Raw genomic sequence first — 24,511 nt, 5'->3', positions numbered from 1 at the left:
AACATGTTCAAATCCCAACTCCCCCACCTATACTCCTTCCCCAACTTATTTTATTTATATGTTTATATTGCGCTGCAGCCCGCAACTGAAGCATCTGTCGCCCATTCAACTAAACTTTTTAACAAATAGTCAAAACGTTAAGTGTCTCTCGTCACCGTGGCATTAGAGATGCCGCGGTGGATACTTTTGAACTTGTAGCTCTTACTGTCTTGTGATCTAAGGGGGATGTTATTTGGCGTGTCTTGGGTCGCCAGCCCTCATGTGGGGTGAATTCTGTAGTTCTCGACTGGGATGTCTTCTGGGCGAGCTCTCGGTCGTTCACACCAGGTAAGTACCTCTGCTTGTCTGTTTGCTGTTTGCACTTATTCATCGCCTATTTATGGCAATGCCTCTATTTCTTGCTGAGGTCGGCTATCTGGCGGTCTGTTTGGTCAAGGTCTATTTCTCCGGTTTTCTTGCCGTCTCCATGGGCCCCAGTCTCCTTCTAGATTGTGTTCTCCCCAGTTCCATGCCTCTTTAGGGTCCGTGAAGTGCACCGTAGTGCCCTTGTGATAGATTTTCATCTGTGCCGGGAATAGTAGGCCATATTTCCCATTCAGCACCTGGATACGTTTCTTGAGAGGGTCAAATGATTGTCTCGCTTTTTGTACTTCTCTAGTGAAGTCAGGGAAGAAGGCTATCCTGGAACTGTTGTATGTTATGGCACCTTTCGTCCTGGCCATTTGGAGGACTGCATCTCGATCCCTGTAGTTTAAGATCTTGGCTATCACTGTCCGTGGTTGTGCTCCAGGGAGCGTCTGCTGGTCGGAATCCGGTGAGCGCGCTCAACTGAAAAGAATTTAGATAAGGATTTGGGGGCGAATAAGTCAGCGAGCCATTGCTCTAGCAAGATCCCTCTGTTTTTTCGGGCAGGCCAAGGATTCGGATGTTATTTCTTCTCGATCGGCCCTCTCCTTATTCCACCCGTTCCTCCAATACTTTGATGCGTTCCAGTACACTGTTCATTTGTTGACCCATACCTCTAAGCTCGTCCTCTGCTATGGATATGCGTGCCTCGGCCTCTCCTGTGCGGGACGATAGCTTCTGGAGATCGTGACGCAGTAGGGAGACCTCTGTACTAATGCTGTCCATTTTTACTTCCATGGAGGCTCGCAAATTGGAGATGGCGTTCATCACGTATCTAAGGGATATGTCTTCGTCAGTTTCTTGTGATTCACCAGGCTTATTCTGATCCGCTGGGGGAACTGGGGCAGACGTCGTGTATTGTTCCATTGTGCTCTGGGTGCCTGCTTTCTTGACCTTTTCCTTTCCCATTTCAGAAGTTGTACGCTTACCCCTTGTGAGTCTCTGATTTGTAGCGTTTAGTGGAGCAGTTCGGGGTGTAAGCCCACTTTGCCCTGTAGTGCTTGTGATCTAGGTGTGGTTCCTGTGAGTGTGATTTTGGGCCCACCACGGGTGGATTTTGTCTGGCTGTGGCCTCGCTGCCTTCACAGTCTCTGGTCGGGGTACCACATCATTCTCTTTTGCAATGTGCTGCCGAGCTATTCTGCCTTATTTCCGATCCTGGCGGTGGCTGCAGGGTCGTTCTATGGGTATCTTTGTGGAGCCCTCTATTTTCCTGTGATGTTTAGCTCTGCGTTTTTTCCTGTTAATATACATTCTCTATCTTGCATGTCTTCACCCCGGGGGTAATGTTTGGTGCCACAGTGGTTGCGCTGATGCCTGTTCTATATGCTGCTGTGTAGGGCCAGGGCGTGCTTGGAAGTGGGCCGCAGGATGTATGGCTCTGGGTGCCTTAGCGCCTTCTAGATTGTTCTCAGTAGATGTTTGCTCTTCGCCTCACTAGTTGCATCCACGGTTCACATATGGTGTCTGCAGTTCAGGATGTGGTTGGTGGGTAACATGGTTTTCTAGTTGTTTCCATGTACGGCCGTTATTGTCTGCAGCTGTTTAATATAGTGGGTTACTGATCTCTCTGTGGGTGTTCCCGCCTCTGTGTTGTCGCGTGGTACCACAGTTTTCAGGGCTTGGGGGTCCCGCTCACCTTCCTTTGTTAATGGTGTGCCTCTTTCTCATGTGTCTTACAGTTTTGGCTCAAAGGTGTGCCTGTGCCGCCCCTCTTCCCAATGTCCAACGTCCTTTGCAGATCGTTTGATTTTATCTGTGCTCATGCAGATCCGCCATGTTCTTTTTTTTCCTCTCTATGCCATGCGGGTATGGATGGTGCGTTGTCGGAGCCGGGCTTCTTTGGGCTCCCGGGGTCTGTGGAGCTATGGTGGTGTGTCAGGTAAGCGGGGACCCTCGCTCGTAGCAGCCGACTCCCGTCGCCCTCCTTCCCTTCTCCTGACCACCGTTATTGTTGTTGTATTCCTCTGGAGCTTTGGAGGGGCTGCGTGCCTCGTTTCTGCCCTGCAGGAGGTCTAGCAGGCGCTCTACGCAGAGCGGAGCGCCCGCGACTTTGTTTTGAGTTTTGCGTGCAAGGTTTGAGTTCGTCGCAACACGGCGTTGATTTTGTCGGGAGGGAGGCAATGTTCTTTATTTCTCCTCTTAATGTACGGCGGTGGAGATATGGGGAAGTGCTTCTCGCGGACGCCCAGGAGGGCTCACGGCTTCTTATTGGAGCTCAGCTGCCGGGCGTTCTATTTCCAGTTGGACCCAGCGTGTCTGCCTAGCATTAGAGTGCATAGCTATGCCTCAGTAGTAGACAGTAAGGGAGTCAAGAGGTTGCAAGTGAAACAAAAAAGCCTCTATGACCTGATGAATGACCTTCAAGCTCTAGATGTTCATCTCTAGGTGATATGGTCGAAGAGAGATTTGAACACAAGGACACGGGCACCTTGCCAAAATACGATCATCTGCTCGAAGTGATTAGAGTTGGGAGGAATTATGCCCCCACTGAGGACAGCAGAGACTGGAACATGGAGTGGGTAGCCCTCTACGAAAGGCAGATTACCCCTGGGCCAAACAGACATGAGACAATGTCATGGTAGACAATTCAACTGAGACTGTCCTGATGGCGGCTTGAGAGACTCCACTGAGGCGGAAATGGTGAGAAGGGAGCATTCCTACAAGGGAGAGCAAACTGTCCCATCACACAATAGGGGCGGAGCAGGGAGCTGACTGGGTCGACCTTGGAAAGGGAACAAGGAGAACCTCAAGGAAATACGAGCCGTCCAGGATTTAAAATGCAATGCTCTAAAACAAAACAGAGAATTCCACCAACGCTCAGAGACTAGGAACTGTGTCTCCTGGACTCTCTCTGCTCCTTGGTATGTTGAGTCCGAGCTCTGTGTTGTGCCTCCGGGGCACAGGATTGATGACAAGGAGCACCGCAACGTGAACGAGAATAGATAGTGCACGGTGGAAGATACCATACCTCCTCAATGATTTGCAACATCTATGATCTTGTATGCTCCTCAGCTTGTATGCCATGAAGAAAGGGAGTTTTGCAGTGATTAAATGATAACATAACGACTATTCTTGCAGTGACCCTCTGCCCCGACGCACCGAACACACTGTTGATAATTGTGTCTTCTACAACTTGGGATATTGCAGTGCTGAAAACCCAGGTTCCTCTAGGGAGAAGGAGTCACACAAACATGTGGAGAGGGCCTCTGGGATGTTCCAAAGGAGTTCAAAGCCAGCACCCATACGTCAGAGAAATCTGTTATGTGCGTTGGAGCGTGGCAGGATATGAGGTCTAGGATGGGAGAGCGGTGTAGGTATCGGATGTGAAAGCCAATGGATGGCTGGAACCCGAGCTGGAAAAGAAAAAACCCAATATTGTAGGACACACCGCTTGGAAGTGTGGAGGGCTGTCGTACAATAATTGGTTGGGTCTGATTCTGTTTAGGGAACGTTATCATCACCTTGGACATGTGAGATGAACCCACTGCCTGGCTTTCCTGGGGGTCTGTGTTCTTCTCCATAACCAATCACGGAGCAGGCGCACAGGAAATAGAGAGGTAGACACATGCCACTCACTGAGCCCTCTGGCATGGAGCTCTTGCTTGCTTGGGGACAGCTCCAGGCCCAGGTCCAATGAAAGGAAAAAGCATGGCGCCCGTTTGCCCGCCTGTCCTTTGTCTCTATTGTTGAAAGAGCAGGTGGTCGATTATCTAGAAGTGGCGGGCAGAGTGAGTACAGCCTGAACCTTCAGCGTCCATTGCATTATCAGGATCTGTCCTGGAATGGTAAACAGGCCATATGACATTTGCCTAATTGCTTTTCCAAGCTGTTCTGATGCTATTTCTGCACTGGCTAGAAGACTTGGACTGGTGTACAGGGCAATATCCAAAGAGCCGGACGGGCAGACCAGTGTCGGGAACCTTTGTGACCAGTGTGGGTCAGCTTTTAGTGAGCAGTGCAGCTTGTAATTTTAGCCAATGTTCCTATGTCCTAATGTGCTCTACCATGTCATAAGAAATGCACACAGGTGCCACTGAAACTGTTGGTCACAGCACACAATTTATTTATTTAGGCGCTAGGCTAGTGAACATAGCAATGGCCCCTAAGGCCAAGAAAGACACTCGTGGAGCGAGTAATAAGCATTGCTAATTTTACAGGGTTAATAAAAGCCTACCAGAGATGCCAGGAGGATGGGAATTCGGATGATCCACCAGTAGGCCATGTTTTCGTTTAGAGCCCAGCACCTAAAGCAGAAAGGACAGAAGAAGACAATATTACTGACAACTGGCTGATCACTACTAATATGATAATGGTTACAGATGGGGGCGATATGATGTCCCAATATATTATACTATCACACCTGATTATATTGGGATGCAGGCCTAACCTTCTGGTGAGCTCAAAGACGCAATCTTCCATCTCTTGATTCTACCTTCCTTGCTGGACCCAAGATCCACCCCCTCCCCATTTTCCACCTATTACTTACCCCTCCCTTGCTGTTCTTCCACTGCGCTCACCGCATAGCAACTTCCAACCTTTCACCCACAGTTGTAAGTGATGGTCAACTTGGAAAGGGAGAAGAAACCAAAAGAAGCTCCCTTCTTTTTCCTTAGCAGTCATTTCTTTTGTAGATTTTCAAACTTGTGAAACTCCTGCTGCACTGTTTCACAACTTCAAAAAAAGCTATTGTCACTGCTGACTGCATAATGGCTTAGTAAACGCTATAACCGCCTCAGTGGAGGGCTTAAGAGAACCTGCTGTGATTCAAACTTGTGACCTTCAGGTTACACAGAGATCTCTGCAGTCGATGCATAAGCCAAATGAATTACCTCACCATGACTACAGAAATACAATCATGATTCCAGGAGTCAGAAAATAACATCCGACACAGGAACCGCAGTAAGCCTCGGGCATCAAAGATGGTCAGTGGAGTGGTGATTGAAGCGTGTGCATCCTCGGAATGCTAAGAACCTAATTGGGTTGTAGCCATTACTACAGTGCTACTCTCCTTCATCCAAATACTCAACTGTGAATGGGTCTGCCCACCAGACAGGAGCTTATCCTCTTTTTTTTTATTTCTTAGACCCTCTCCCCAAAGTGAGATAAGAGGGCATAACTCTTCTTCGGTCTTGCGATGTGGGACATCCCATGAGGGGAAGCATTCTACATCACAAGCGTGGAGAATCCAATAAATGGGAAGCCTTGCTGAGTTCCCGCACTGACTGCAACTTCCATGTACAAGTGTTTATGCCGACACTCGCAACAACTGATGACGAGGTGGGTGGAAGCATATGGTGCCCTCCCCACTCCCTCATCTCGGTGGAGCTGAGGTTCGCTTAGTCCACAACTGCCTGCAGCTCCTCCATGTAATAAAGAGATACCAGGCCTCAATACAAGTGTAGTGGTCCGGAAACAAGGGTGCCGATAAGCTAACTCTGCGGCATGCTACCCCCTTTCTGGGTACCGGGTCCGAGTTCCTGGAATGGGAAAATACCGGGCCATTCCGACCTTGGAGGGCCCGGTATTTCCCCATTCCAGGAACCCATCCCCATTCCCATTCGAGCCCCCTTAGGGCTCAACGGGAATGGGGAGCATGCTAACAATGGGCCCACTAATGACGGCCCCAGGCGTCCTTTGCAGGTCCAGCGAGGAGACCTCATAATTAGGCGTTAGGGGGTTAACGGGCCGGCAGCTCTACCGGCCCCGTTAACCCCCTACCGCCAGGGTTGTAATGACCCCCATTATGTTTTTTTTTTTTTGAGTAATAGCATGCAATGGGACCAAAGTGTTAAAAGAATTGCTGGTAGTAGTTTGAAAATGACCAACCAAATCAGCAAGAGGAACATTGCCCTCCAAAGTAGATACCTCAGGGGTAACCAACAGGTCAAACGCCTCATGTGTGACTTTCCGAGTTTTCCTTGTTAGGGCCAGTTTTATACCCAGAGAACTATCTATAGTAATAGGGCATGGAAGTTGAAGGTCGAAACCCAAAAAGAAGTGATCCGACCAAATACAGCTTTGTACATCTATAAGTGAGATAACCTGTTTTTGTCACAATCCAATCCAGGATCTACCCCCCATGATGTGTTGCTGTATTTACTTGTTGTTTATACCCAAGGGCTTCAAAAGTATTCAGCAAGGATGAACGTCTTATTCTAAAAGGTAATTTGCCCAAAAGTTAAAATCTCCAAGTACACAAACGGCACAAGAGGTTTAGGGACAGACCCGAGGCTATCAATTCTTCCTCAAAGTGCAGAGTCAACATTGGAGGTCTGTGCAGCACCAGAATACTAAGTGTGGTCATGGGATTGAGGGTCAGTTGAACTAGCATGGATTCACCGTGATCCAATTCTGGAGTATCTGACTTAAATATCTTCAGATGTTCTTTGTAAATCAATTCCACACCACCTCCTCTCTTTCCAACACGATCAGAGTGTAAAATATTATAGCCTCTAGATGTGGAAATCTGAGTAGCATGCAGTGCCGCCTCCTGAAGCCACGTTTCTGTAATGTCAATAAGATCAGTGTTTGATTCGAAGTATAAAAACAGACCGTTTAGTAGCACTAGGCACTAATGAGCGTGTGTTTAATAGTTCTGTTTTCAGTGTTAACAAAAGAATCTACTTAGAGGGCTGACCCCTAACAAGTTGGGGGAAAATCCCATTTTCCATGTGTGCTTGTCTGTTACATTTCATATCCACACCAGCTATAGTACAGACTGAAGAGCAGTCCACATCCTGATCTAATCCCAAAAGTGACCGTTCAGACTTAAAAGTGAAACTTGAATTGATCTCACTACCCAGAGGGGCGTCGCGCAGTACCGTTGCTAGTCGTGTGCGGCGATTCTTCTGAATGGCAGCAAGGAGTTCACAGCGAGATGTCTTTTTAACTATATCTTCAGTTTATGTACAATAAGTAAATATTAGGTATTGATCATTATATGGATGTGAGTCGGATACCTAAAAAAGGTTCTGTTAATGTTCCCCTACAAACAAGAAACAAACTAGTATTCAGTTTCCTAAAAGACCAGCAATGAGCAATTTTTGATGAAAAAGGAGCAACGCTTCTTAGATACATCTATATTGCTTTCCGCAGGCAGTTTGATCGCGATAGAGACAGTGTTTGTGGAGCAAAATCAATGGTTGCTGCAGATACAGCAGTGGGATTAGAAACCAATATGCTAAAAAAAGATAACAATTCTATGCTAATTAAGAAGCTTACCTCATATAGGTATTTACAATAAAAACCAAGCCACATAAAACACTCCCAATACGTCCCAGTCGCGAATCGGCACAAACCGGGCACACGTGCCGGCTGAGATGTTTAAGTACTCAGCGGCAGTTGGGTAATGTCGTTTTTTATATTGCTTTGCTCGCAACACGAATAAGGTGGGTCATGAGAGCAAAACATCGACTGAAAGGGGGGCGAGATGTAAAATCTTCTACCAAGGTAGTATGGACACAACAATTTCCCCCAATGAATTTAGAAAAGAAATTATAACAAAGGTGACTGACGCAGTAACATTTCTTAAATACAATTACTTAAAGCCCAAGTGAGGTCAGACTAGCTACAATCAATATATTTGGGTGGATTGTTGCCACTTCCCTCAGAAGGAGCATTCCATGCTATAGTACAGCATGATCACAACCCAACACCGTCACATTCCATGTCAACTATGCTGCCCAAGACACCCTAATAGGCTGCAAAACGGCAGAAGAATTAGAGTTGATTCATTTTATACTTAAGGTGTCCCAAGAGGACATTAACACATATGAAGGCCTCTTCGACAGCATTGGGTGTCTTTGAAGCCAGGAAGTGAGGATGCAAATTGACCCCCCAGTTCAACCCTTGACTTGAGACACCATCAGATCCTGTTTCACCTATGAAAAAAGGTTGAAGCAGAGCTGGACAAACTGCAGAGCGCCAATATCATTGAGAGGGTTGTAGGTCCCGCACCATGGGTGTCCCGGATCATAGTAGTGGCTCAAAAGCCCAAGCAACGTGAAGAGGTTAGGATTTAAATGGACATGTGACTATCAGTCAGAGCAATATGGCGGGAGAGACACCACACCCCTACAGTTGATGATATAATGGCCAACCTGCAAGGATCAACCATCTTCTCAGCTAAAGAGCTGAATGCCTCTCATCACCGGGTGGCCCTCCATGTAAACTCGCGTGTCATCACAACCTAACCAACATCCTCTTTCCATGTTGGACTCTTTAGGTATAAGAGATTGAGCTTCAGGGTCTCGTTTGCCGCAAAATTGTTCCAGCACATTATTGGAGGGGTGCGGGTGGGACTCCCTGCAGTTCTCACTGTAAGTGATTGTGTACTCAAACATGCAACTTCCAAGAAGGAACACCTTCAAAGGCTGGATGCAGTGTTTGAATGATTGAGGCAGCATAGCCTAAAGCTCAACAGAAAGTAATGCAGTTTCATACAATGGTAGATATTTTTATGTTTGTTTTTCAAGAAAGAATCTTCTGCCCAGATCCTTCTAATAATAATAATAATATTATAATAATTTCGCATTTATATAGCGCTATGAACCCTCAGGTATCTGAGCGCTGCTTATTATTACCCACGGTGTGTGGTGCTCATTTATCGACCTCGGAAGGATGAAAGGCTGAGTTTGGCCCTGCCGGTTGCAAGCTCTGCACGGATGTCAAAGTGAGCGCTCTACTCGCTGTGCCACTTGACCAGCATGTTGAGGATATTAAGGGGCTGCACCACAGACATCACTGTACATTTCTGCAGCTGCTTTATTCCAAAGCTGGCCACGCTCACCAAATCCCTAAGAGCACTCACTAAGAAGAACCAAGGATGGACCTGGGGTGCTAGAGAACAGTTGGCCTTTGACAGCACAAAATCAGGGCTGATTGTAGGGAAAGCAATGGTGTTTTTTCGACCATCACAACCCACAAAGTTACAAATAGATGACAGCCCTGTTGGCCCTGGTGTGTTTGTGCTCCAGGTAGAGTCACACGGCGAGTGATGGCCAGTAGCATACACCAGCAAGGTGCTGAGCCCCACTGAAAGGAGACACTCATAGACAGAACAGGAAATCCCTTGCACTCTGGTGAGCTGCAGACATTTTCATCTGTACATTTTCAGCCACCCAATCACTGTCTTTACTGACCACAAACCTCTGAATCCCATAATGCAAGAGTCCTCACCAAGGCCAGTGATCCACCCGGAGGTGGCTCCTGCAGCTACGGGACCATGAAGTAACTCTGTAATTCCAGGTGGATGCTGATAACCCCAGTGACTGCCTGTCTCGGGATCCAATGGTGGCTGTGCAAAGGCACCATAAGTTGATGAGGGCACAGAAGATCTAGTCAGTATGATCCCAAGGGCAGAAATCCCCAAGTCAATGTCCTTGAAATTCTTAGCAGAAGCCACTGCCCAAAATTAAAATATGCAGAAATGTATGCCTCAGCTACAGTTAGGACAATGGTGCACCTTCCCGGCCGAGTACTAGAACAGGATGGCAGAAGAACAAGCTGTCAGTTGACTAAGAGGGGGTTCCAATGAGGGAATCCCAACTTGAAATCCCTCCAGACAAATGGGACCAGTTAATACAGCTGGTCCATGCTGGACACCAATGTGCAAACAAGACCAAATCCTGCTTCAGAGAAAAGGTCTGGTTCCCTGACCTAGAGGCAAAAGTTGATAGAGCATTGTGCAATTGTGTATGGTGCAAAGCAGCAGTGGTAGCAGCTGGTCCTCTTTCAATATCATCTTCACAAAGGGCGGTAGCACCTGGCGGGTACCGAGCATGAATTTTGGGAATCTCCAGCACACCTAGAATTTCTTGGTGCCATTGGATGAATACTTGTGATACCCGGAGGTCAGCTTTATGTCCTCCACTGTTACAGAGATGTGCATCCCATTTCTGAGGAACTGTTTGCAGCCAATGGCAGACAATGGGCCACTTTTTGATGGTACGGAGTTCAAGCCCTTTCTCCGGTTCTACAGCGTTATACAAATGCATCACTCCCTGCTGGCTATGAGCCAACGGAATGTAGAGTGCTCCATCTGAACACTTAATAGAGCATTCAAGATAGTCTATGATGAAGGCCAATCCCTGGAGTAGGTGCTGACATCTTTCCTGATGGCTTTTTGGAACACTGCTAACGCCACCATGGAGATTGCACCAGTGGAGGTATTCCTGAATCGCAAGGTGAGCTCTCATATCCTAGAGCATATTTCCTGAGAACTAAAAGGGATGGACAGGGGCCTGCTGTGACAGACCCAAGTACATGCAACCCGAAAGGAGAGGGAGAAAAGAGCTCTTTGAGGTTTCCCCCTTAAGTTTAGAGGACAGACTTCTAATTTCACATGACAATCACAGCACAAGCTCTGTCTTCCATGTGCAACAGCTCCATGGACCGTCATAGCTCAAATGTGATCCATGGCATAGAAGGGCGATCTGGCTACACAGGTTTCATGGTATGCCACCAACAGAACGCTCAGCTTTTGAGAGTGAGGAGTCAGACCAAGAAAGCATCCACACAAATACCATACAATTTGAGGTTGGAGAGACACATAAGGACAGTTACCGCTAAAAGGTCAAGGCCTGTGATTTCACTACCTCAAAGAGGCCCCAGATATACCAGTTATGAAACCAGGAGAATTGCAAGAAAATTGAGAGACTACGTCGTAGAATGAATGGATGTTTTTGGACGTTATTTCATTGTTGTTCTTGGTAAACGTTTGTTAAATGTTGAAGGGATGTTGTGCAGGGAAGGAAGAACATTTGAAGAATCCAATACCCGCGTATGAGTATTTATTCCAGCGCTCGTGGTGGCAGGGGCCCCTCTACCCAGCCTTGGCTCTCTGCGGGTGCAACACTGATCCCTCCTCTGATCTCTTCTGGGTTTTACTTAATGCCCTCAGGACAGAAATAAGGTGTCTACTGGGCAAGTCCTTGTATTTGTCTACACACCACACTGTTCCTACTGGGAAAAGGCCAGCAAGGTAAGGCTGTGGTATTGCCTATTTGCTGACCAATAGACAGGGTGGGGTATTGTTTACTTGCAGGTACCTGGTATTTGCAGGGTGAGGTGTGGTGCTCCTTCTACGGTTTTCTGGTTTTATATGAAGTGAGCCCTGCTCAGTACCTGCCTGACTTGAGTGGGAGGGATTCAATGTGGACCTCCATTACCCCTTCTCATCTCTGGAACAATGAGGAGACTGTTGCTGTTTCCTGGATGTCACCGCCCCCCCACTCCACCCCACTCAGTTCCTTGTATTAGGGCCTCATAAATACCTTGCAATGCCTTACAAGTGAAGATGGTAATGAGAAATGGCAGCAGACAGACATGGCAGCGTGTGTGCAGTAGAGCAATCATTGTCAGTAGTTTCTTTGGTTATGTATCTTTATGTATTAACGGTGCAGTGGTAATACACAGTAGAGAATGCGGGCTTGCATTTGGCTTTGCATTCTGGTGCTTGTAGGTTTCCATGCATGTGATATACTATAGGGTTAACATTCTTTTATAAGGATTTATATAAAGGCCACAACTGGAGCTGAGAAGATATGTAGTAAGATTTAGATGGTAGACTGGGCTCAGAGCCCAGCTGGTCATATTATATTACTTTGTCGTAACTGCCTAAATTAAGAGTCTGTTGAAATGATTGAGGTCACTGTGAATGTGTCTTCAAAATGCCTCATTCATGCTTTACACAGATTGTAGTGTGGCACCTTATGTTATGGTAGCAGCCTTCATGTACTCCACACCACAGCTATTTGTTTCTTGCCCCATTGCATAAGTCTTATAATTACCATGAGCCACTAGGATATCAACGACTGTTGTCACCCAATAGGGCATGAAGGTTTGTCCAGTGATGTCAGTACACATACATATTAAGGGTCCCTCCAGGTTTTTTGCTTCACAGGTCCTTCTAAGTCCTAGAACTGCATCTGCGTACACCTGGGGAGGGGGTGGCGGGGATGGAAGACAGAGGGCTCTTCAGTTGGCATTACATGGACTTCCAGGATGATTTCAAAGCTATTAAAAGGTGTTCGAGATGCACAGGTATTTTATAGATAATGCACAGTCGAAGATGAGTTGCACTTGGAGATTGCTTTCGACTAAGTTCAGACATCCTCCCTAGCTATGGAGAACCAATGGTTTCCAGAGACACTTTCACATAATGGACTGGTTCATTCAGCCTTCATTTAAGGGTAGACACCCTGCAGATACATTTCCAGGGATCCATGCTCTTGGGTGACCAAATGGAGGAGAAGGATCGTTGAACTTTTAAGGAAGGCAATCACGTGGTTACTCAAAAGGAAAGACCATCAAGCAAGACAACGTCCTGGTTCCAGACTCCATAAGAAAACAGGTTATGATTACTGAGGGTAAACAAATGCCATGTTGCAGACCTACTTATACTCATGTATGGGGAGGTACCTAGGATCCCTCTACTCCATTAGCAAGGTATTGACTGGCAAGTGGGGGCCTTACTGACGTGTTGGAGGTTATCTACATTCATTTTCACACCAGCCAGTAGGGGTATCAAACACACTCGGGTTCTGTGATGAAATAAATTTGTCTGGAACCCTGTTGCCAACATCAGTGGCAGCCGGGCCTGGTGGAATAGAGGAAGAGGAGCCTGCCATTCAATTAACCTAGGACAAGTTAGTCAGAGGCGCTATCCCCCTTTTTCCCTTCAACCACATACCCAGAGCCTTTGCTCTTTGTAGATGTCAAGATGGATATTTGAGTAGTTGAGGGGGGCATCCACTTTTAGAAAATACCAAAGTGTGGTTGGGACTTCCGTCTCTCCACGTAGTGCCATAGGTCATCTACGATATCACTGAGTAGACTATAACAATGACATACACATTGATAAGTCTTGCAGTTCCCTTTGACATTCAGGGTAGATTTGAAACGGGTCTCTTTGTCTCCAGGGACAGAAGCACAAGGTATTACTTTTCATAAGAGCTGCAGGACAGCCGCAGGGTCGAATACACTGACATTTACTAATTGATTCAGATTGTAGATTGAGGATGCAGACAGATCGTCATTTGTTAATCTGAGGATCTTGCGGTCAGGGATGGATGACCTCTGATGTAGCTGTTATTTTGTGGGTTGAAAATATCTGTTCATTACAATTTAGCCATTGCTGGTGTGTGCACTTTGGTTGTTAATTATGCCGATTCGGCATTCTTAAGTACTCAGACAAGGAAGACGATGTGGGGAGGGGTAATACTCCTTTTTTACGTACTGGTAATCTTCATTACCCTTAGCTACACTCTTCTTCCTTACAGTACTGACACTCGCCTCTCCCACCCTGAGAGTTCAGGCTTGCTCCTTCACCTCCTGGGTGTTATACAAGAGGATTGTTATAACTGAAAAGCAGTTATATCCTACCATCCCTTAAGTGGGATGGATCTAACAAAGAAAGGCCAATGAAAAGCATAATCTCATTTTAGGTGGGCAGGGCAACTAACATGTACATTGAAGAGGGAGATTAGATCTAGGGATGATGAAGATTCACACCTGGAGAAGGGCGATCAGCCAATCAGGTGGCTGAAAGTATGGGCGAAAATATATTGTGTACCGCCCGGTCTTTACAGCCACCCAAGGCCTTTCCCTGGTTTGCAGCATCTTCATTGTAAGGAGGCAAAAGGGATCCTCTCCATGTGGCATCCCCAGACACCCCTTTCCCCACCCTGTCCCTCTCCCCCACTGCGCTTCTGGACCAGTGCTTTGTGGTCGAGTCCTGGCATTCCTCCTGCCCGTGGCCACCATGGAGGTGGGCATCTTTTTTGCCCCAGAAGATTGGGCTCGCCCAATCCGTGCAGTGACAATCTCCTAAGAAGAAAAATGAAACGAATTGCACCCCGGGTGAACACTTGGATGTATGAGAAATCTGAGGGCGTCCTCACTTCCTCCCCAAGTATGGATCCAGAGAGTATGGATCTCAGAGAGTCTGGGAAAGACCAAAATTAACAGATCCTGACCCGAGGGGTGGTTACATGAGATAGAACTGCCCCGGGGAAGACAAGCTAGGGGAAGGGACTGGGGTGCCCAAGGACAAAACCCGGTATCCCTCTTTCCCTGCTGAGAATCAACTTCACACCCACCCCCCTCCTCTGCCCTTATAGGTGGTCACAAACTGTTTCCCCTCATTTTCCCTTGCTTAGACCCTTATAGTACTGGGACGGGGAAGAGGTGACTAGGAGAAGTACACATACACATGTCACTTTAGCACTCTAGTACTGAGATGAGGAAGAGGGCTGTGAAACAGTATACAAGTCCCACTAATTGGGGTCAGGCAAAGGATTTACACCTGGAGCCAATTACCAGACCAAATGTGTTTATAAGGAGAAAGAAATCAATCAGAAGGACAGAGACTCCACCGGGGAGAGAGAACACATGTTGCCAGAATCCATTTGAGAAAGAGAGGACCGAGGTTGCTGGAATCCAGCTGGGATAGAGAACCCAGGTTGCTGGGGTCCAGCTGGGAGAGAGAGCCCAGCACACAGGAGATGGCGTCCCGTGTGTAGAAAGGAGCCTGCTAGGTGAAAAAGAGTGCCGAGCATTGCAGGACAAGCAGAGAGATACCGCAGCCTGACTTGTCTGTAAGAAGGTTCGGAGTGCTGGCAGGTACGAGGCTGCATGTCCTCCGCTGGAGCTGGGGGACACTGAAGATTCCAGGGAGCTGCAGCATACAGCATGTAGGTTCAGATAAGGTGGCCCGTGCTTGCTGAGGCTCCCGACGGGACCACTGGGAGTGAGTGAATGCCAAGGAGAGAACCGAAGAACAGAACAGCCAATATGCTCAAAAAATTGTAATCTGTCAAACCCCTAGTATGAATTGGAATGAAAGGTGTGATTGATGAATGAACAATCCTATGAATGTTTTTATGTTATGGCTTGATGTAACTATTAAAGTGATTTACAATTTTGTATTCATCGGACTCAGTCAAATAATTGGCTCACTAAAGGTTTGTGGGACTGTAGAAATATAAAGCAGTTCGATTGCACTTTCACCTATGTCATCGACAGGCCGTAGAGAGAGGGGTAGTCAGTCTGGTTTGTTCCTTGTTCTTTCTAATAAACCTCCCTGTTTACATATCTGACCCCCCGAGAACAAAAAAAGTTGGGAGGACCCATTTAGATTACTACCCAGAGAAGTTGCCAGATACTGGTAAGTGACGGTGAGGGAAAGTCACGCCAGAGCACTCCAGAGGCTTGGGCTTGCGCATGCAAGGATGCTAATTGGAGAAAGGGGAATGTTTGTTGGATCAATAGATCAAAGGAGAGTTTTATGAAACCCGAACAAGCTGCTGAATATTACCTGTAATTTTTTAATACCAAACTGAAGTAAAGTAATGTGAAAAACATTAAATTAATTGCATCTGCAATTTTGAATACTGAACTGAAGTAAAGTTGTGTGAAGCACGTGAAACCTATCGGGTGAATGAAAGGAAAGTGAAATATAATTCTGACAATAATGAAAGTCGAATGAAGAAATCAAGGAACATCCAATCATATTGAGGTGACATAACCCCATCTCAACGTAGTCTTGCCTGTCCAAAATAACAACATTGCCACCTTTGTCCGCCTCTTTGATAATCAATGCATCATTCGATGCCAAATTCTGTAAGGATATTCTTTCTGAACGTATAAGATTAGAATTAAAGTTCTTGTGTTGTAAATTGTCTGCCAATGTATGGATATCATTAGTTACAGCACGATGAAATCTGACATATTAATACTCATGATTTACTAATGCCTGGATGGTAAGTTACCGTCTATCTAATAAAGTGGCATATTAACAATATTCTATATATTCAATTGGGTAATGGGGCTCATCCTTTATTTATCTATTTTTTATCTTGCATAATTGGTGTTCTACTCAAAGAAATCGAACTAGTGGAATCGGTAAATATATGAATTGGTTATATATATTTTTCTTCATGATGTGACACACTTTATCACTGTGCACTTAACCGCAATGAGTTGGTGAAATAGACTAATGAGTCTTTCATCTTTATTATTTGTTGGTTATTCTTCACTCGTTATTGCCTTACTACAATTGGTATGTATTCATGTAAATGTATTTTATTTTACCGCCTATCCAATTGTAATTTGAATGGGTTTGGATCACCCCTTGAAATTCCTTGCCTTGCGCGACCCACGTGGGGTGTGTCATTAACCTTATTTTGCACCAATTCTGATATTATGTTTACATAACTCATGTATTTATAAATTGGACATATGCCAGCCTCAGAAGAAGAGACATTCTCGAAACACGTGTCAGGCTGACTTAACTCATTATTAAATTTGCATAACTATGCAATGAAAAACCTTGTGGTTGGCGCAGTGTGATTGTACAAACTTAGTGTGATAGTATTTCTGAACTGTGGTGTGTATGGCAATAGACCCACACTGTACATATCTCCCGCAGCCCTTCAACAAGCAATTATTAGAACAGAGTGCTAGCGCTAGACGTCTCTGTCTTTTCTTGCCCAAATAGCTTCTTTCCACCAATGACATTGGGAAGCCTGCTTTGGCATCAAACCTCCTTTTTCAATTATTAACGGAGTGCTACTGTATAGGGAAGCTTATCTGTTGCACCACATAACATCATACCTACCTGGTTTAGAACCTTGGAGAATGTGTGCTAGGTGGATGATATTGACTAGGCCATTTGTGCTCCCGAAGGAGCAAGTGGTACAAAATAATACATTGCCATGAATTCTTATCAAGGGAAGGATGTTCATTCGTATGGTGACATTAGGCTGTATGTCATCCTGAATGTTGCTATAGAAAAGCTGTTTCCTGGACACTCTAGTATAGTTCTTCAGGTAAGCTTTAGTGTAGTTACCTTACAAGATGTCACAGCGAACCACTGGGTCCCATCACCCAGGCTGGCTTTCCCCAACAGCTCAATCCTAGAACCTTCACAAAGCATTCACACCCCAGCATTCTGTTACAGCATACCAACATTTTCTCAGCCTATTATACATCTGCATGCACTCCAAGCACATCACAACAGTTCTCTGTGATGATAGAATGTTGCAATGTCAAATCTGAAGGGGAAGAGTCCCAGTAATATGTACAAGTTATCTGGGGTTAACCTGGACTTGCAGGCCCTAACTGTTGTTGACTCTCGTGGCTGCCTGATTTTCCTCAAAACTTGTCTGTAGTAGTTCTACAGGGGCATTTTCCTGAGGGGAAATGAAGTTGGCTCCTGCAGGGTCCATGGTGCCATTAGGACCATATTTGTGGGAAATGTTGCCTTTGCACTTCAAGGTGTTTTTTGTATTTCTCTGGTGTTCTGAATGGGCGGCCTCAGATCCATAGCATCTGTGCTGCGCACCTGCATACAGCGCGATTCTTGTTGACACGCATTGTGCCTGAATATCTTCAGTGAATGAAATTCTTTCAAACATATGTTCACAGTGATTAGAACGACCACAGTTAGTTTGTGGTCGGCTGAATTTTTATTTTGTATATATACACTATAATGGCTTTGTTGTTAGAATTAACAAATATAAATATAACTATATATAACAAAATATAAATATAAAAATATAAAATATTAAAAAAAAATATAAAAAAAATATAAAAAATATAAATATAACAAATATAAATATAACAAACAAATATAATGTAGTTACTAATCCCATAGGAAGAGCACTTTTTGGGCAGTTTATAACTTCGCTCCCCTGGACAAATCCTCACCAAACTTTGCAAAAAAAGTATATGGTCCACTCTGTAAAGCTTGGTGAGGTTTGGTCCAGGGGGGGCAAAGTTATAGGAGGGTCCCAAAATTTATTTTTCTCCCATAGACTGAATGGGGAAAAACTTTGCTCATGCCTACAGCCCAAACCGCTGGACGGATTTTCACCAAATTGCGGGAGCAGCGGCCTCGTCCCGAAAGCATGCTTTTGTAAATTTGGTGAAAATCCGTACAGTGGTTTTAAAAAAAATTACCAAAATGTAGGTCACAAAAAATTAGTGATATCTATGTCTGCTCTGCGGACACACTTCCCTGTTAGCTCTGCGGACAGGATACCGATTGGTTAATCGGCCTGTGTCTTTTCCGTGGACATGCAACGTGTTCACTGACTGAATGGTGAAGAATGTGAAGTGCGTCGGATTTTTGGAAACGCACGCCATCTTGGATTCGCAGACATCTGCCGGTGTCCGCGAACATCGTGGTAAAAACATATTAAAAAACACAACATTGCACTTGTCAAACTTATCAAATAATCTCTGGGAGGTGAGGGGCGATGAGGATGGGATGGGATATGGCGGCAAGAAACAAAAAAAGGGTATTTTTTCCCGCAAAAGTCCGCGAACAGTTTGGATGTTCGCGAACAGTCCTGTAAAGTTTGCGAACACCTCAGCATTACAGGGTTGGTGAAATGCAGTTCTTGAATGGCTTATAACTTTGACGCCACTTCATAGAACTGCATGAACTATGCATGTATATTTCTGACCTGAGTCCGAATGAGTTTAGAGAGTTTGGTGGGATTCTGTCATGAGGGGGCAAAATTAGAGGGCGGGGTCCCAAAATAATGTAATGGCTTATAAATAAGGTGCCATTTGACGAATCTACACTTAATTTGGCAAACTGATAATAGATCTAGATATAAATGTTTTTGCGAAGTTTGGTGGGTTTTGTCAAGAGGGGGAAAAATTAGAGGGGGGTGACAAAATAATGTAAAGGCTTATACATGAGGTGCCATTTGACCAATCTACACTTCATTTGGCAAACCGATAATAGATCTAGATGTAAATGTTTTTGCAAAGTTTGGTGGGATTCTGTCAAGACGGAGCACAATTAGAGGGGGGGTCCCAAAATATTGTATAGGCTTATAAATGTGGTGCCATTTGACAAATCTACACAAAGGTTTGCAAAAATATTATAGATCTAGATATAAATGTTTTCGTAAAGTCTGAAAGGATTTAGTCAAGTGGGGGCTAGGTTATATGATGATTGTATGTACACACATTTGACACTTTTGAAAAAATAAAACATGGGTGGATTTCCAGCAAACTTGCATAAGGAGCATTGGCAAGGACCTACAAGCATGGTTTTGGAAATGTGCCAGTGTTTTATTTTTTGACAAGTGTCATAATGTAACTACAAAAAATATCAGTATACCTTTAGTGACTGAGGGGTAGCCTGTGGCCATGGGCAGTGGCCAGATTGTCTGGGACATGGAATAAGGCCATGATCTGGACAATCTGGCTACTGGCCATGACCACAAGGGACAAAAGATAGGATTAAAGTTGCCATGTCCACCTGGGACTGGCTTTGTGGTAAAGTTATTCCAAATTAGGATATATTTGAAAGGGAAGAAAAATGTGCTCGTGACAATATGGTCATATGGTTCCCTTTTTGCCTTCTGCAGGCTGCCATGGAAAGTGAAGAGGGACCCTGTATGGAACCCCTGCCTTCCCTTTCCATGGTGGCCATCTTGGAAAAGGATTTGGCGTCCCGGTGTAGGAAGAAAAATCCTCTTTTTTAGTACCCTGAGTTCCCGCTTTGGGAACCTAGGCTGCAAATGGCCTTCATCCCCCATTTCAGGGGCTGGGATGGGGGGATAATGGTCCAGAGACCTCGTTATCCACCCTTGCATTGCTTGGGCTGATAACTTGGGCTGCTGGGCCGGTATCCACCGTTCCAGTCCCTGTAACGGAGGATGAATGCCACAATATTCCCATTAGCATAACACAAAATGCAAATGGAAATGTTGGAAAATCTTATTGAGTCTATGTCACAGGTTTCCCCCCCTTCTCACCTGTCTGTGTTGTTTGTTGGAGTTCTTCGATCGAGTCTTCTTTCGCACAGTTCGTGTCTTGTATAACCCTGTGCGTAGGTCCTCGGGTTCCAGCGTGCGTTCAGTGTCCTGTCTCCTGGGAACGTTCATATGTCCAGGAAAAAGTCCAGGAAACAGCGAGGAATGCACTCGGGGAACGAGTGCAAGGAGATCCGGGAAGCAACAGAGGACAAGAAGGGAAGGAATGAAGGAGGAGGAATTTAGGGGACCGGGAACTAGGAATCGAAGGAATTCGCAGTACGAACTATGGCATCACACGTCTAGCCACTGCAAGCGGTAGCGTTGAGATGCGCAGGGCCGCGGGGGCGTGTCAGCTTTATAGAACGTAGTGCGTACGACGCAGAAACTGGTAAACAGCATTCCGCATTCAGCGGCCATGTTGGGAGTACTGCTGAGTGCAAGCCCCTGTGGGTCAGGGACCAGGAAGTCCAGAAAGGACACGTCCGATGGTTCATGACAGCATGCCTCCTCCGAAGGCCTGTTCCTCCGGGTTTGCCCGGGTGTATAAGGTGGTACCTTTGGAGTAGTCTGGGGGCATTTAGGTTTGAGACTGGCTCCCAGATGCGTTCACTGGGAGGGTACCCTTTCCACTCAACCAGATACTGTAGCTGACCACGTCTGTACCTGGAGTCACATATTCTGGACACTTTGTATTCTAGCTGATCATCGACCACCACAGGGGTAGACCTTGGAGCAGTCCGGGAGGTCTGGACGTATGGTTTCAATAGAGAAGTGTGAAACACTGGGTGGATCCTCTTCCATGAGTCTGGTAGTTTGAGTCGGAAGGCCACTGGGTTAATGATTTCCTTTATGGAAAAAGGGACATAGTACCGGGGAGCCAACTTATTTGGTCGTACGTGTCGAGGCAGTAGTTTCAAGGATAGCCAGACCGTATCACCCACTGCATAGGAAGGCACTGGTCTTTTCTTGGAGTCCGCATAGTGCTTGGTGTTAGTTTGGGCCCTTTCAAGGTGTTCTTTGGCTTCCTTGTGTACCTTGATGAGGGTTTCAATCAGGAGTCGACTGTAGGAACTGGTGTAGGATGTGGGAGAATGGATGGTAGAACCGAAGCAAGGAATCCTTGGCTGCAGAAGAAAGGGCTGGTCTTGACAGCTGAGTGATCCGAAATTGTTGTAGGTGAATTCAGCCACAGGTATTAAGAGTGACCAATCGTCCTGGACCTTGGTGGTGAAACAACGAAGATACTGCTCCAGGGTTTGGTTCACACATTCAGTAGCTCCGTTGGTCTGTGGATGATAACCTGAGGAGAGGGCACCTTGGATTCCTAGTATACGGCATAAGTGTTTCCAGAATTGAGATATGTATTGAGGTACTCTGTCTGATATGATCTTGGAAGGGAGTCCATGAAGTCGGAATATGTGTTCCAGGAAGATTCCAGCGAGTTCTGAGGAAAATGGTAGTTTATACAAGGGTGTAAAATGAGCCATGTGAGTGAATAAATCAATGGTTACCATGATAGTCGTGTATCCCCTGGAAGGTGGTAATTCCACAATAAAGTCCATAGCGATGAATTCCCAGGGTCTTGCTGGTAGCGTTGGTTGGAGTAGGAGACCCGCCGGTCTCTTGTTATCATGCTTGTTTTGATTGCAGACTGCACAGTCTTGGATGTACTGCTGTACGTCAACTTTCATTTTTTGCCACCAAAACTGTCTTTGTTTTAAATGGAGAGTGTTGGTGATGCCACAATGTCCTGAATGAAGGGTATCATGACAGAGGCTTGTAATCCTTTGTTGCAGTCTCTGTTTGGGGATGACCAGGCCATTATCCTTGAACAAATACCCGTCCTTTGTTTTAAGATTCCATCAATTCTTCCTAGTAAATTCCTTCCAGATCCCAGAGGACTGGGTTTGAATCCGAATGTCTTCCAGGAGGCTGATTGCTTGGGCTACAAATATTGTGTGGGAAACATCTTTGGGAAGGATCGATCTTCAAGAGTTTCGTAGTCTGACGTCGGATAAGGCGTCAGCAATTATATTGTGTGTTCCAGGAACATGATGGATTTGGAACTGGTACTGGGCAAAGAAGAAGGCCCAACTGGCTTGACGACTATTCCTACATTCCAGGGATTGTAGAACTTGAAGATTCCGATGGTCCGTACGGACCTGAACAGGATGTTTTGCTCCCAGGAGTAGATGACGCCACTCTGTGAAGGCTTGATGGATGGCTAATAGTTCCTTTTCCAGAACAGAATAATGGGTCTCGCCAGGAGTTAGGGTTCACGAGAGATAAGCGATAGGGTGTGCTAACAAAAAAATCCTGTTTTAGGACTGCTCCAATGGCGTAGTTGGAGGCATCCGTCTCCACTAGGAAAGGTCAATCAATGTCAGGTTGAGCCAGGATGGGGGCTTGTGTACACTCCGACTTCAATCGTTGGAACGCTTCATCTTGGGCAGCTGTCCAGAGAAAGGGAGTATCCTTCTTCAACAATGTAATGATCAGTTGTACTATCTCCGAAAAGGAAGGTATGAATTTCCGGTAGAAGTTGACAAGCCCCAGGAAGGATTGAATCTGTTTCACAATAGTTGGAACAGGCCAGGATAGTATGGAATTTACTTTTGAGTGGTCAATTCCAATTCCTTCTGGACTAAGGACAAATCCGAGATAGTGAACAGTAGAGACATGGAAAAGGCATTTCTCGGCTTTAGCCAGGAGCTTATGTTCACGTAGCCGCTGTAAGACTGCCTTAACATGCTCTTCATGCTTAAGTTGGTCCTTGGAGTATATCAGTATATCGTCCAGGTAAACTATGACGAAGAGGAACAGCATATCGGAGAACACCTGGTCCATAAAACGTTGGAGGACCGCTGGGGCATTGGCGAGTCCGAAGGGCATAACAAGGTATTCAAAGTGACCAAAGGGTGTTCTAAAGGCTGTTTTCCATTCGTCACCCTCTTTTATACGGATCAGATGGTAGGCACCTCTGAGATCCAATTTTCGTGAAGACTACACCTCCTCTCACTGCTTCCAGGATATCCGAGATTAAGGGCAATGGGTAGAGGTCCTTGAGGGTGCATTGATTAAGACCACGATAATCAAGGCAAGGCCTAAACTCCTTGGTATCTTTTCTGGGAACGAAAAACAACAAAGCTCCCGCCGGGGATTTGGATGGTCGTATGGTACCATTTTCTAGGTTGGTATCCAAGTATTCTGGGAGGGCCCTTTTCATAGAATGAACATCCTTCCAAAGGGAATCACTGCTGAGGGTTCAGTATCAATAGCGCAGTCTTCAGGTCTGTGAGGGGGTAGGGCCTGAACTATGGCAGTTGAAAACACATCAGTGTAATCCTGATAGGCCCTGGGGACCTGGATAATATTTGAAACCGTGAATGGGCCTTGCTGGTCTGTCAGCATACCTTCAGAGGGGTTACCAGTCAAATGGTCGAAAACATTTGGTCGACAGACAATTTGGTCGACACCATTTGGTCGAATGCCAAATGGTCGAATTTTTTTTTTTTTTTTTTTTACCCATTTTTTTGTTTTTTTTGGGGGGGTCCCCCCCCAACCCCCTTTTTTTTCTTTTTTATTTTTTTTCCCCACACGAAAACCCACAAAACATATATATATATAAAAAAAAAAAAATTCGACCATTTGGCATTCGACCAAATGGTGTCGACCAAATTGCAGTCGACCAAATTGCAGTCGACCAATTGACAGGACACCCTTCAGAGGACCTTGACGAGGAATTCAGGGATAGACAGTGAGACATACAATGTTCTGAACCAACAAACAAGGATCCTGCCACCCAGTTGATGTATGGGTTGTGCTTCTGTAACCAGGGCATACCCAGTACCATTGGATAATGGACAGACTTTATGATGTCAAATTTGATCACCTCTCGATGATGGTTTATCGAGAGCAGGATCTCTTTGGTTTGCAGGGTTATGGGTCCTGAAGAGAGAGGTCTTCCATCGATGGCTTCTACAGGTTGCATGATGTCTTGAGTTTCATATGGAATGTGGTGGGTAGTGACCCAATCTTGATCTATAAATAGCCCCATGACCCCACAATCCACTAATGCCAGAATGGGATAAGTTTCTTTCTTGGACGGCGATAGAAAGGCCTGCAACATCACAAGGTTGTTTTGTCCAGGAGAGTTCAAGGATGGAATAGATGTGGAGCAAACATCTCTCTCCGGAAGCTGTGCTCCATCTAGGATCGGGAGCTGGCGTTTCCCGAACGCCGTGGAGGTGCTCAAGGACATTCTCTCACAAGATGTATATCAGAGGCACAGTACATACACAGCCTGGTGTGAATCCATCGCATCC

At 45.7% G+C, this 24,511-nt stretch overlaps 1 protein-coding gene across 3 annotated transcripts in view; it reads right to left on the bottom strand.

Annotated features, from left to right (window-relative positions):
• The window catches only part of LOC138569156 (glucagon receptor-like), a 698,697-nt gene that overhangs the window by 55,627 nt on the left and 618,559 nt on the right, over positions 1-24,511 (bottom strand). For all 3 annotated transcript variants that reach the window (XM_069646870.1, XM_069646869.1, XM_069646871.1), the window contains one exon: positions 4,583-4,652. In XM_069646870.1, coding sequence (XP_069502971.1) covers positions 4,583-4,652 — 70 coding nt within the window. The remainder of the gene's footprint in view (positions 1-4,582; positions 4,653-24,511) is intronic.

This window comes from Ambystoma mexicanum, chromosome 2q (genome assembly GCF_040938575.1).
Source record: "Ambystoma mexicanum isolate Mex_15411 chromosome 2q, UKY_AmexF1_1, whole genome shotgun sequence".
Classification (NCBI taxonomy): Eukaryota; Metazoa; Chordata; class Amphibia; order Caudata; family Ambystomatidae; genus Ambystoma; species Ambystoma mexicanum.
Note: the sequence above shows the minus strand (reverse complement) of the source record. Positions and strands in the feature narration are given on the sequence as shown.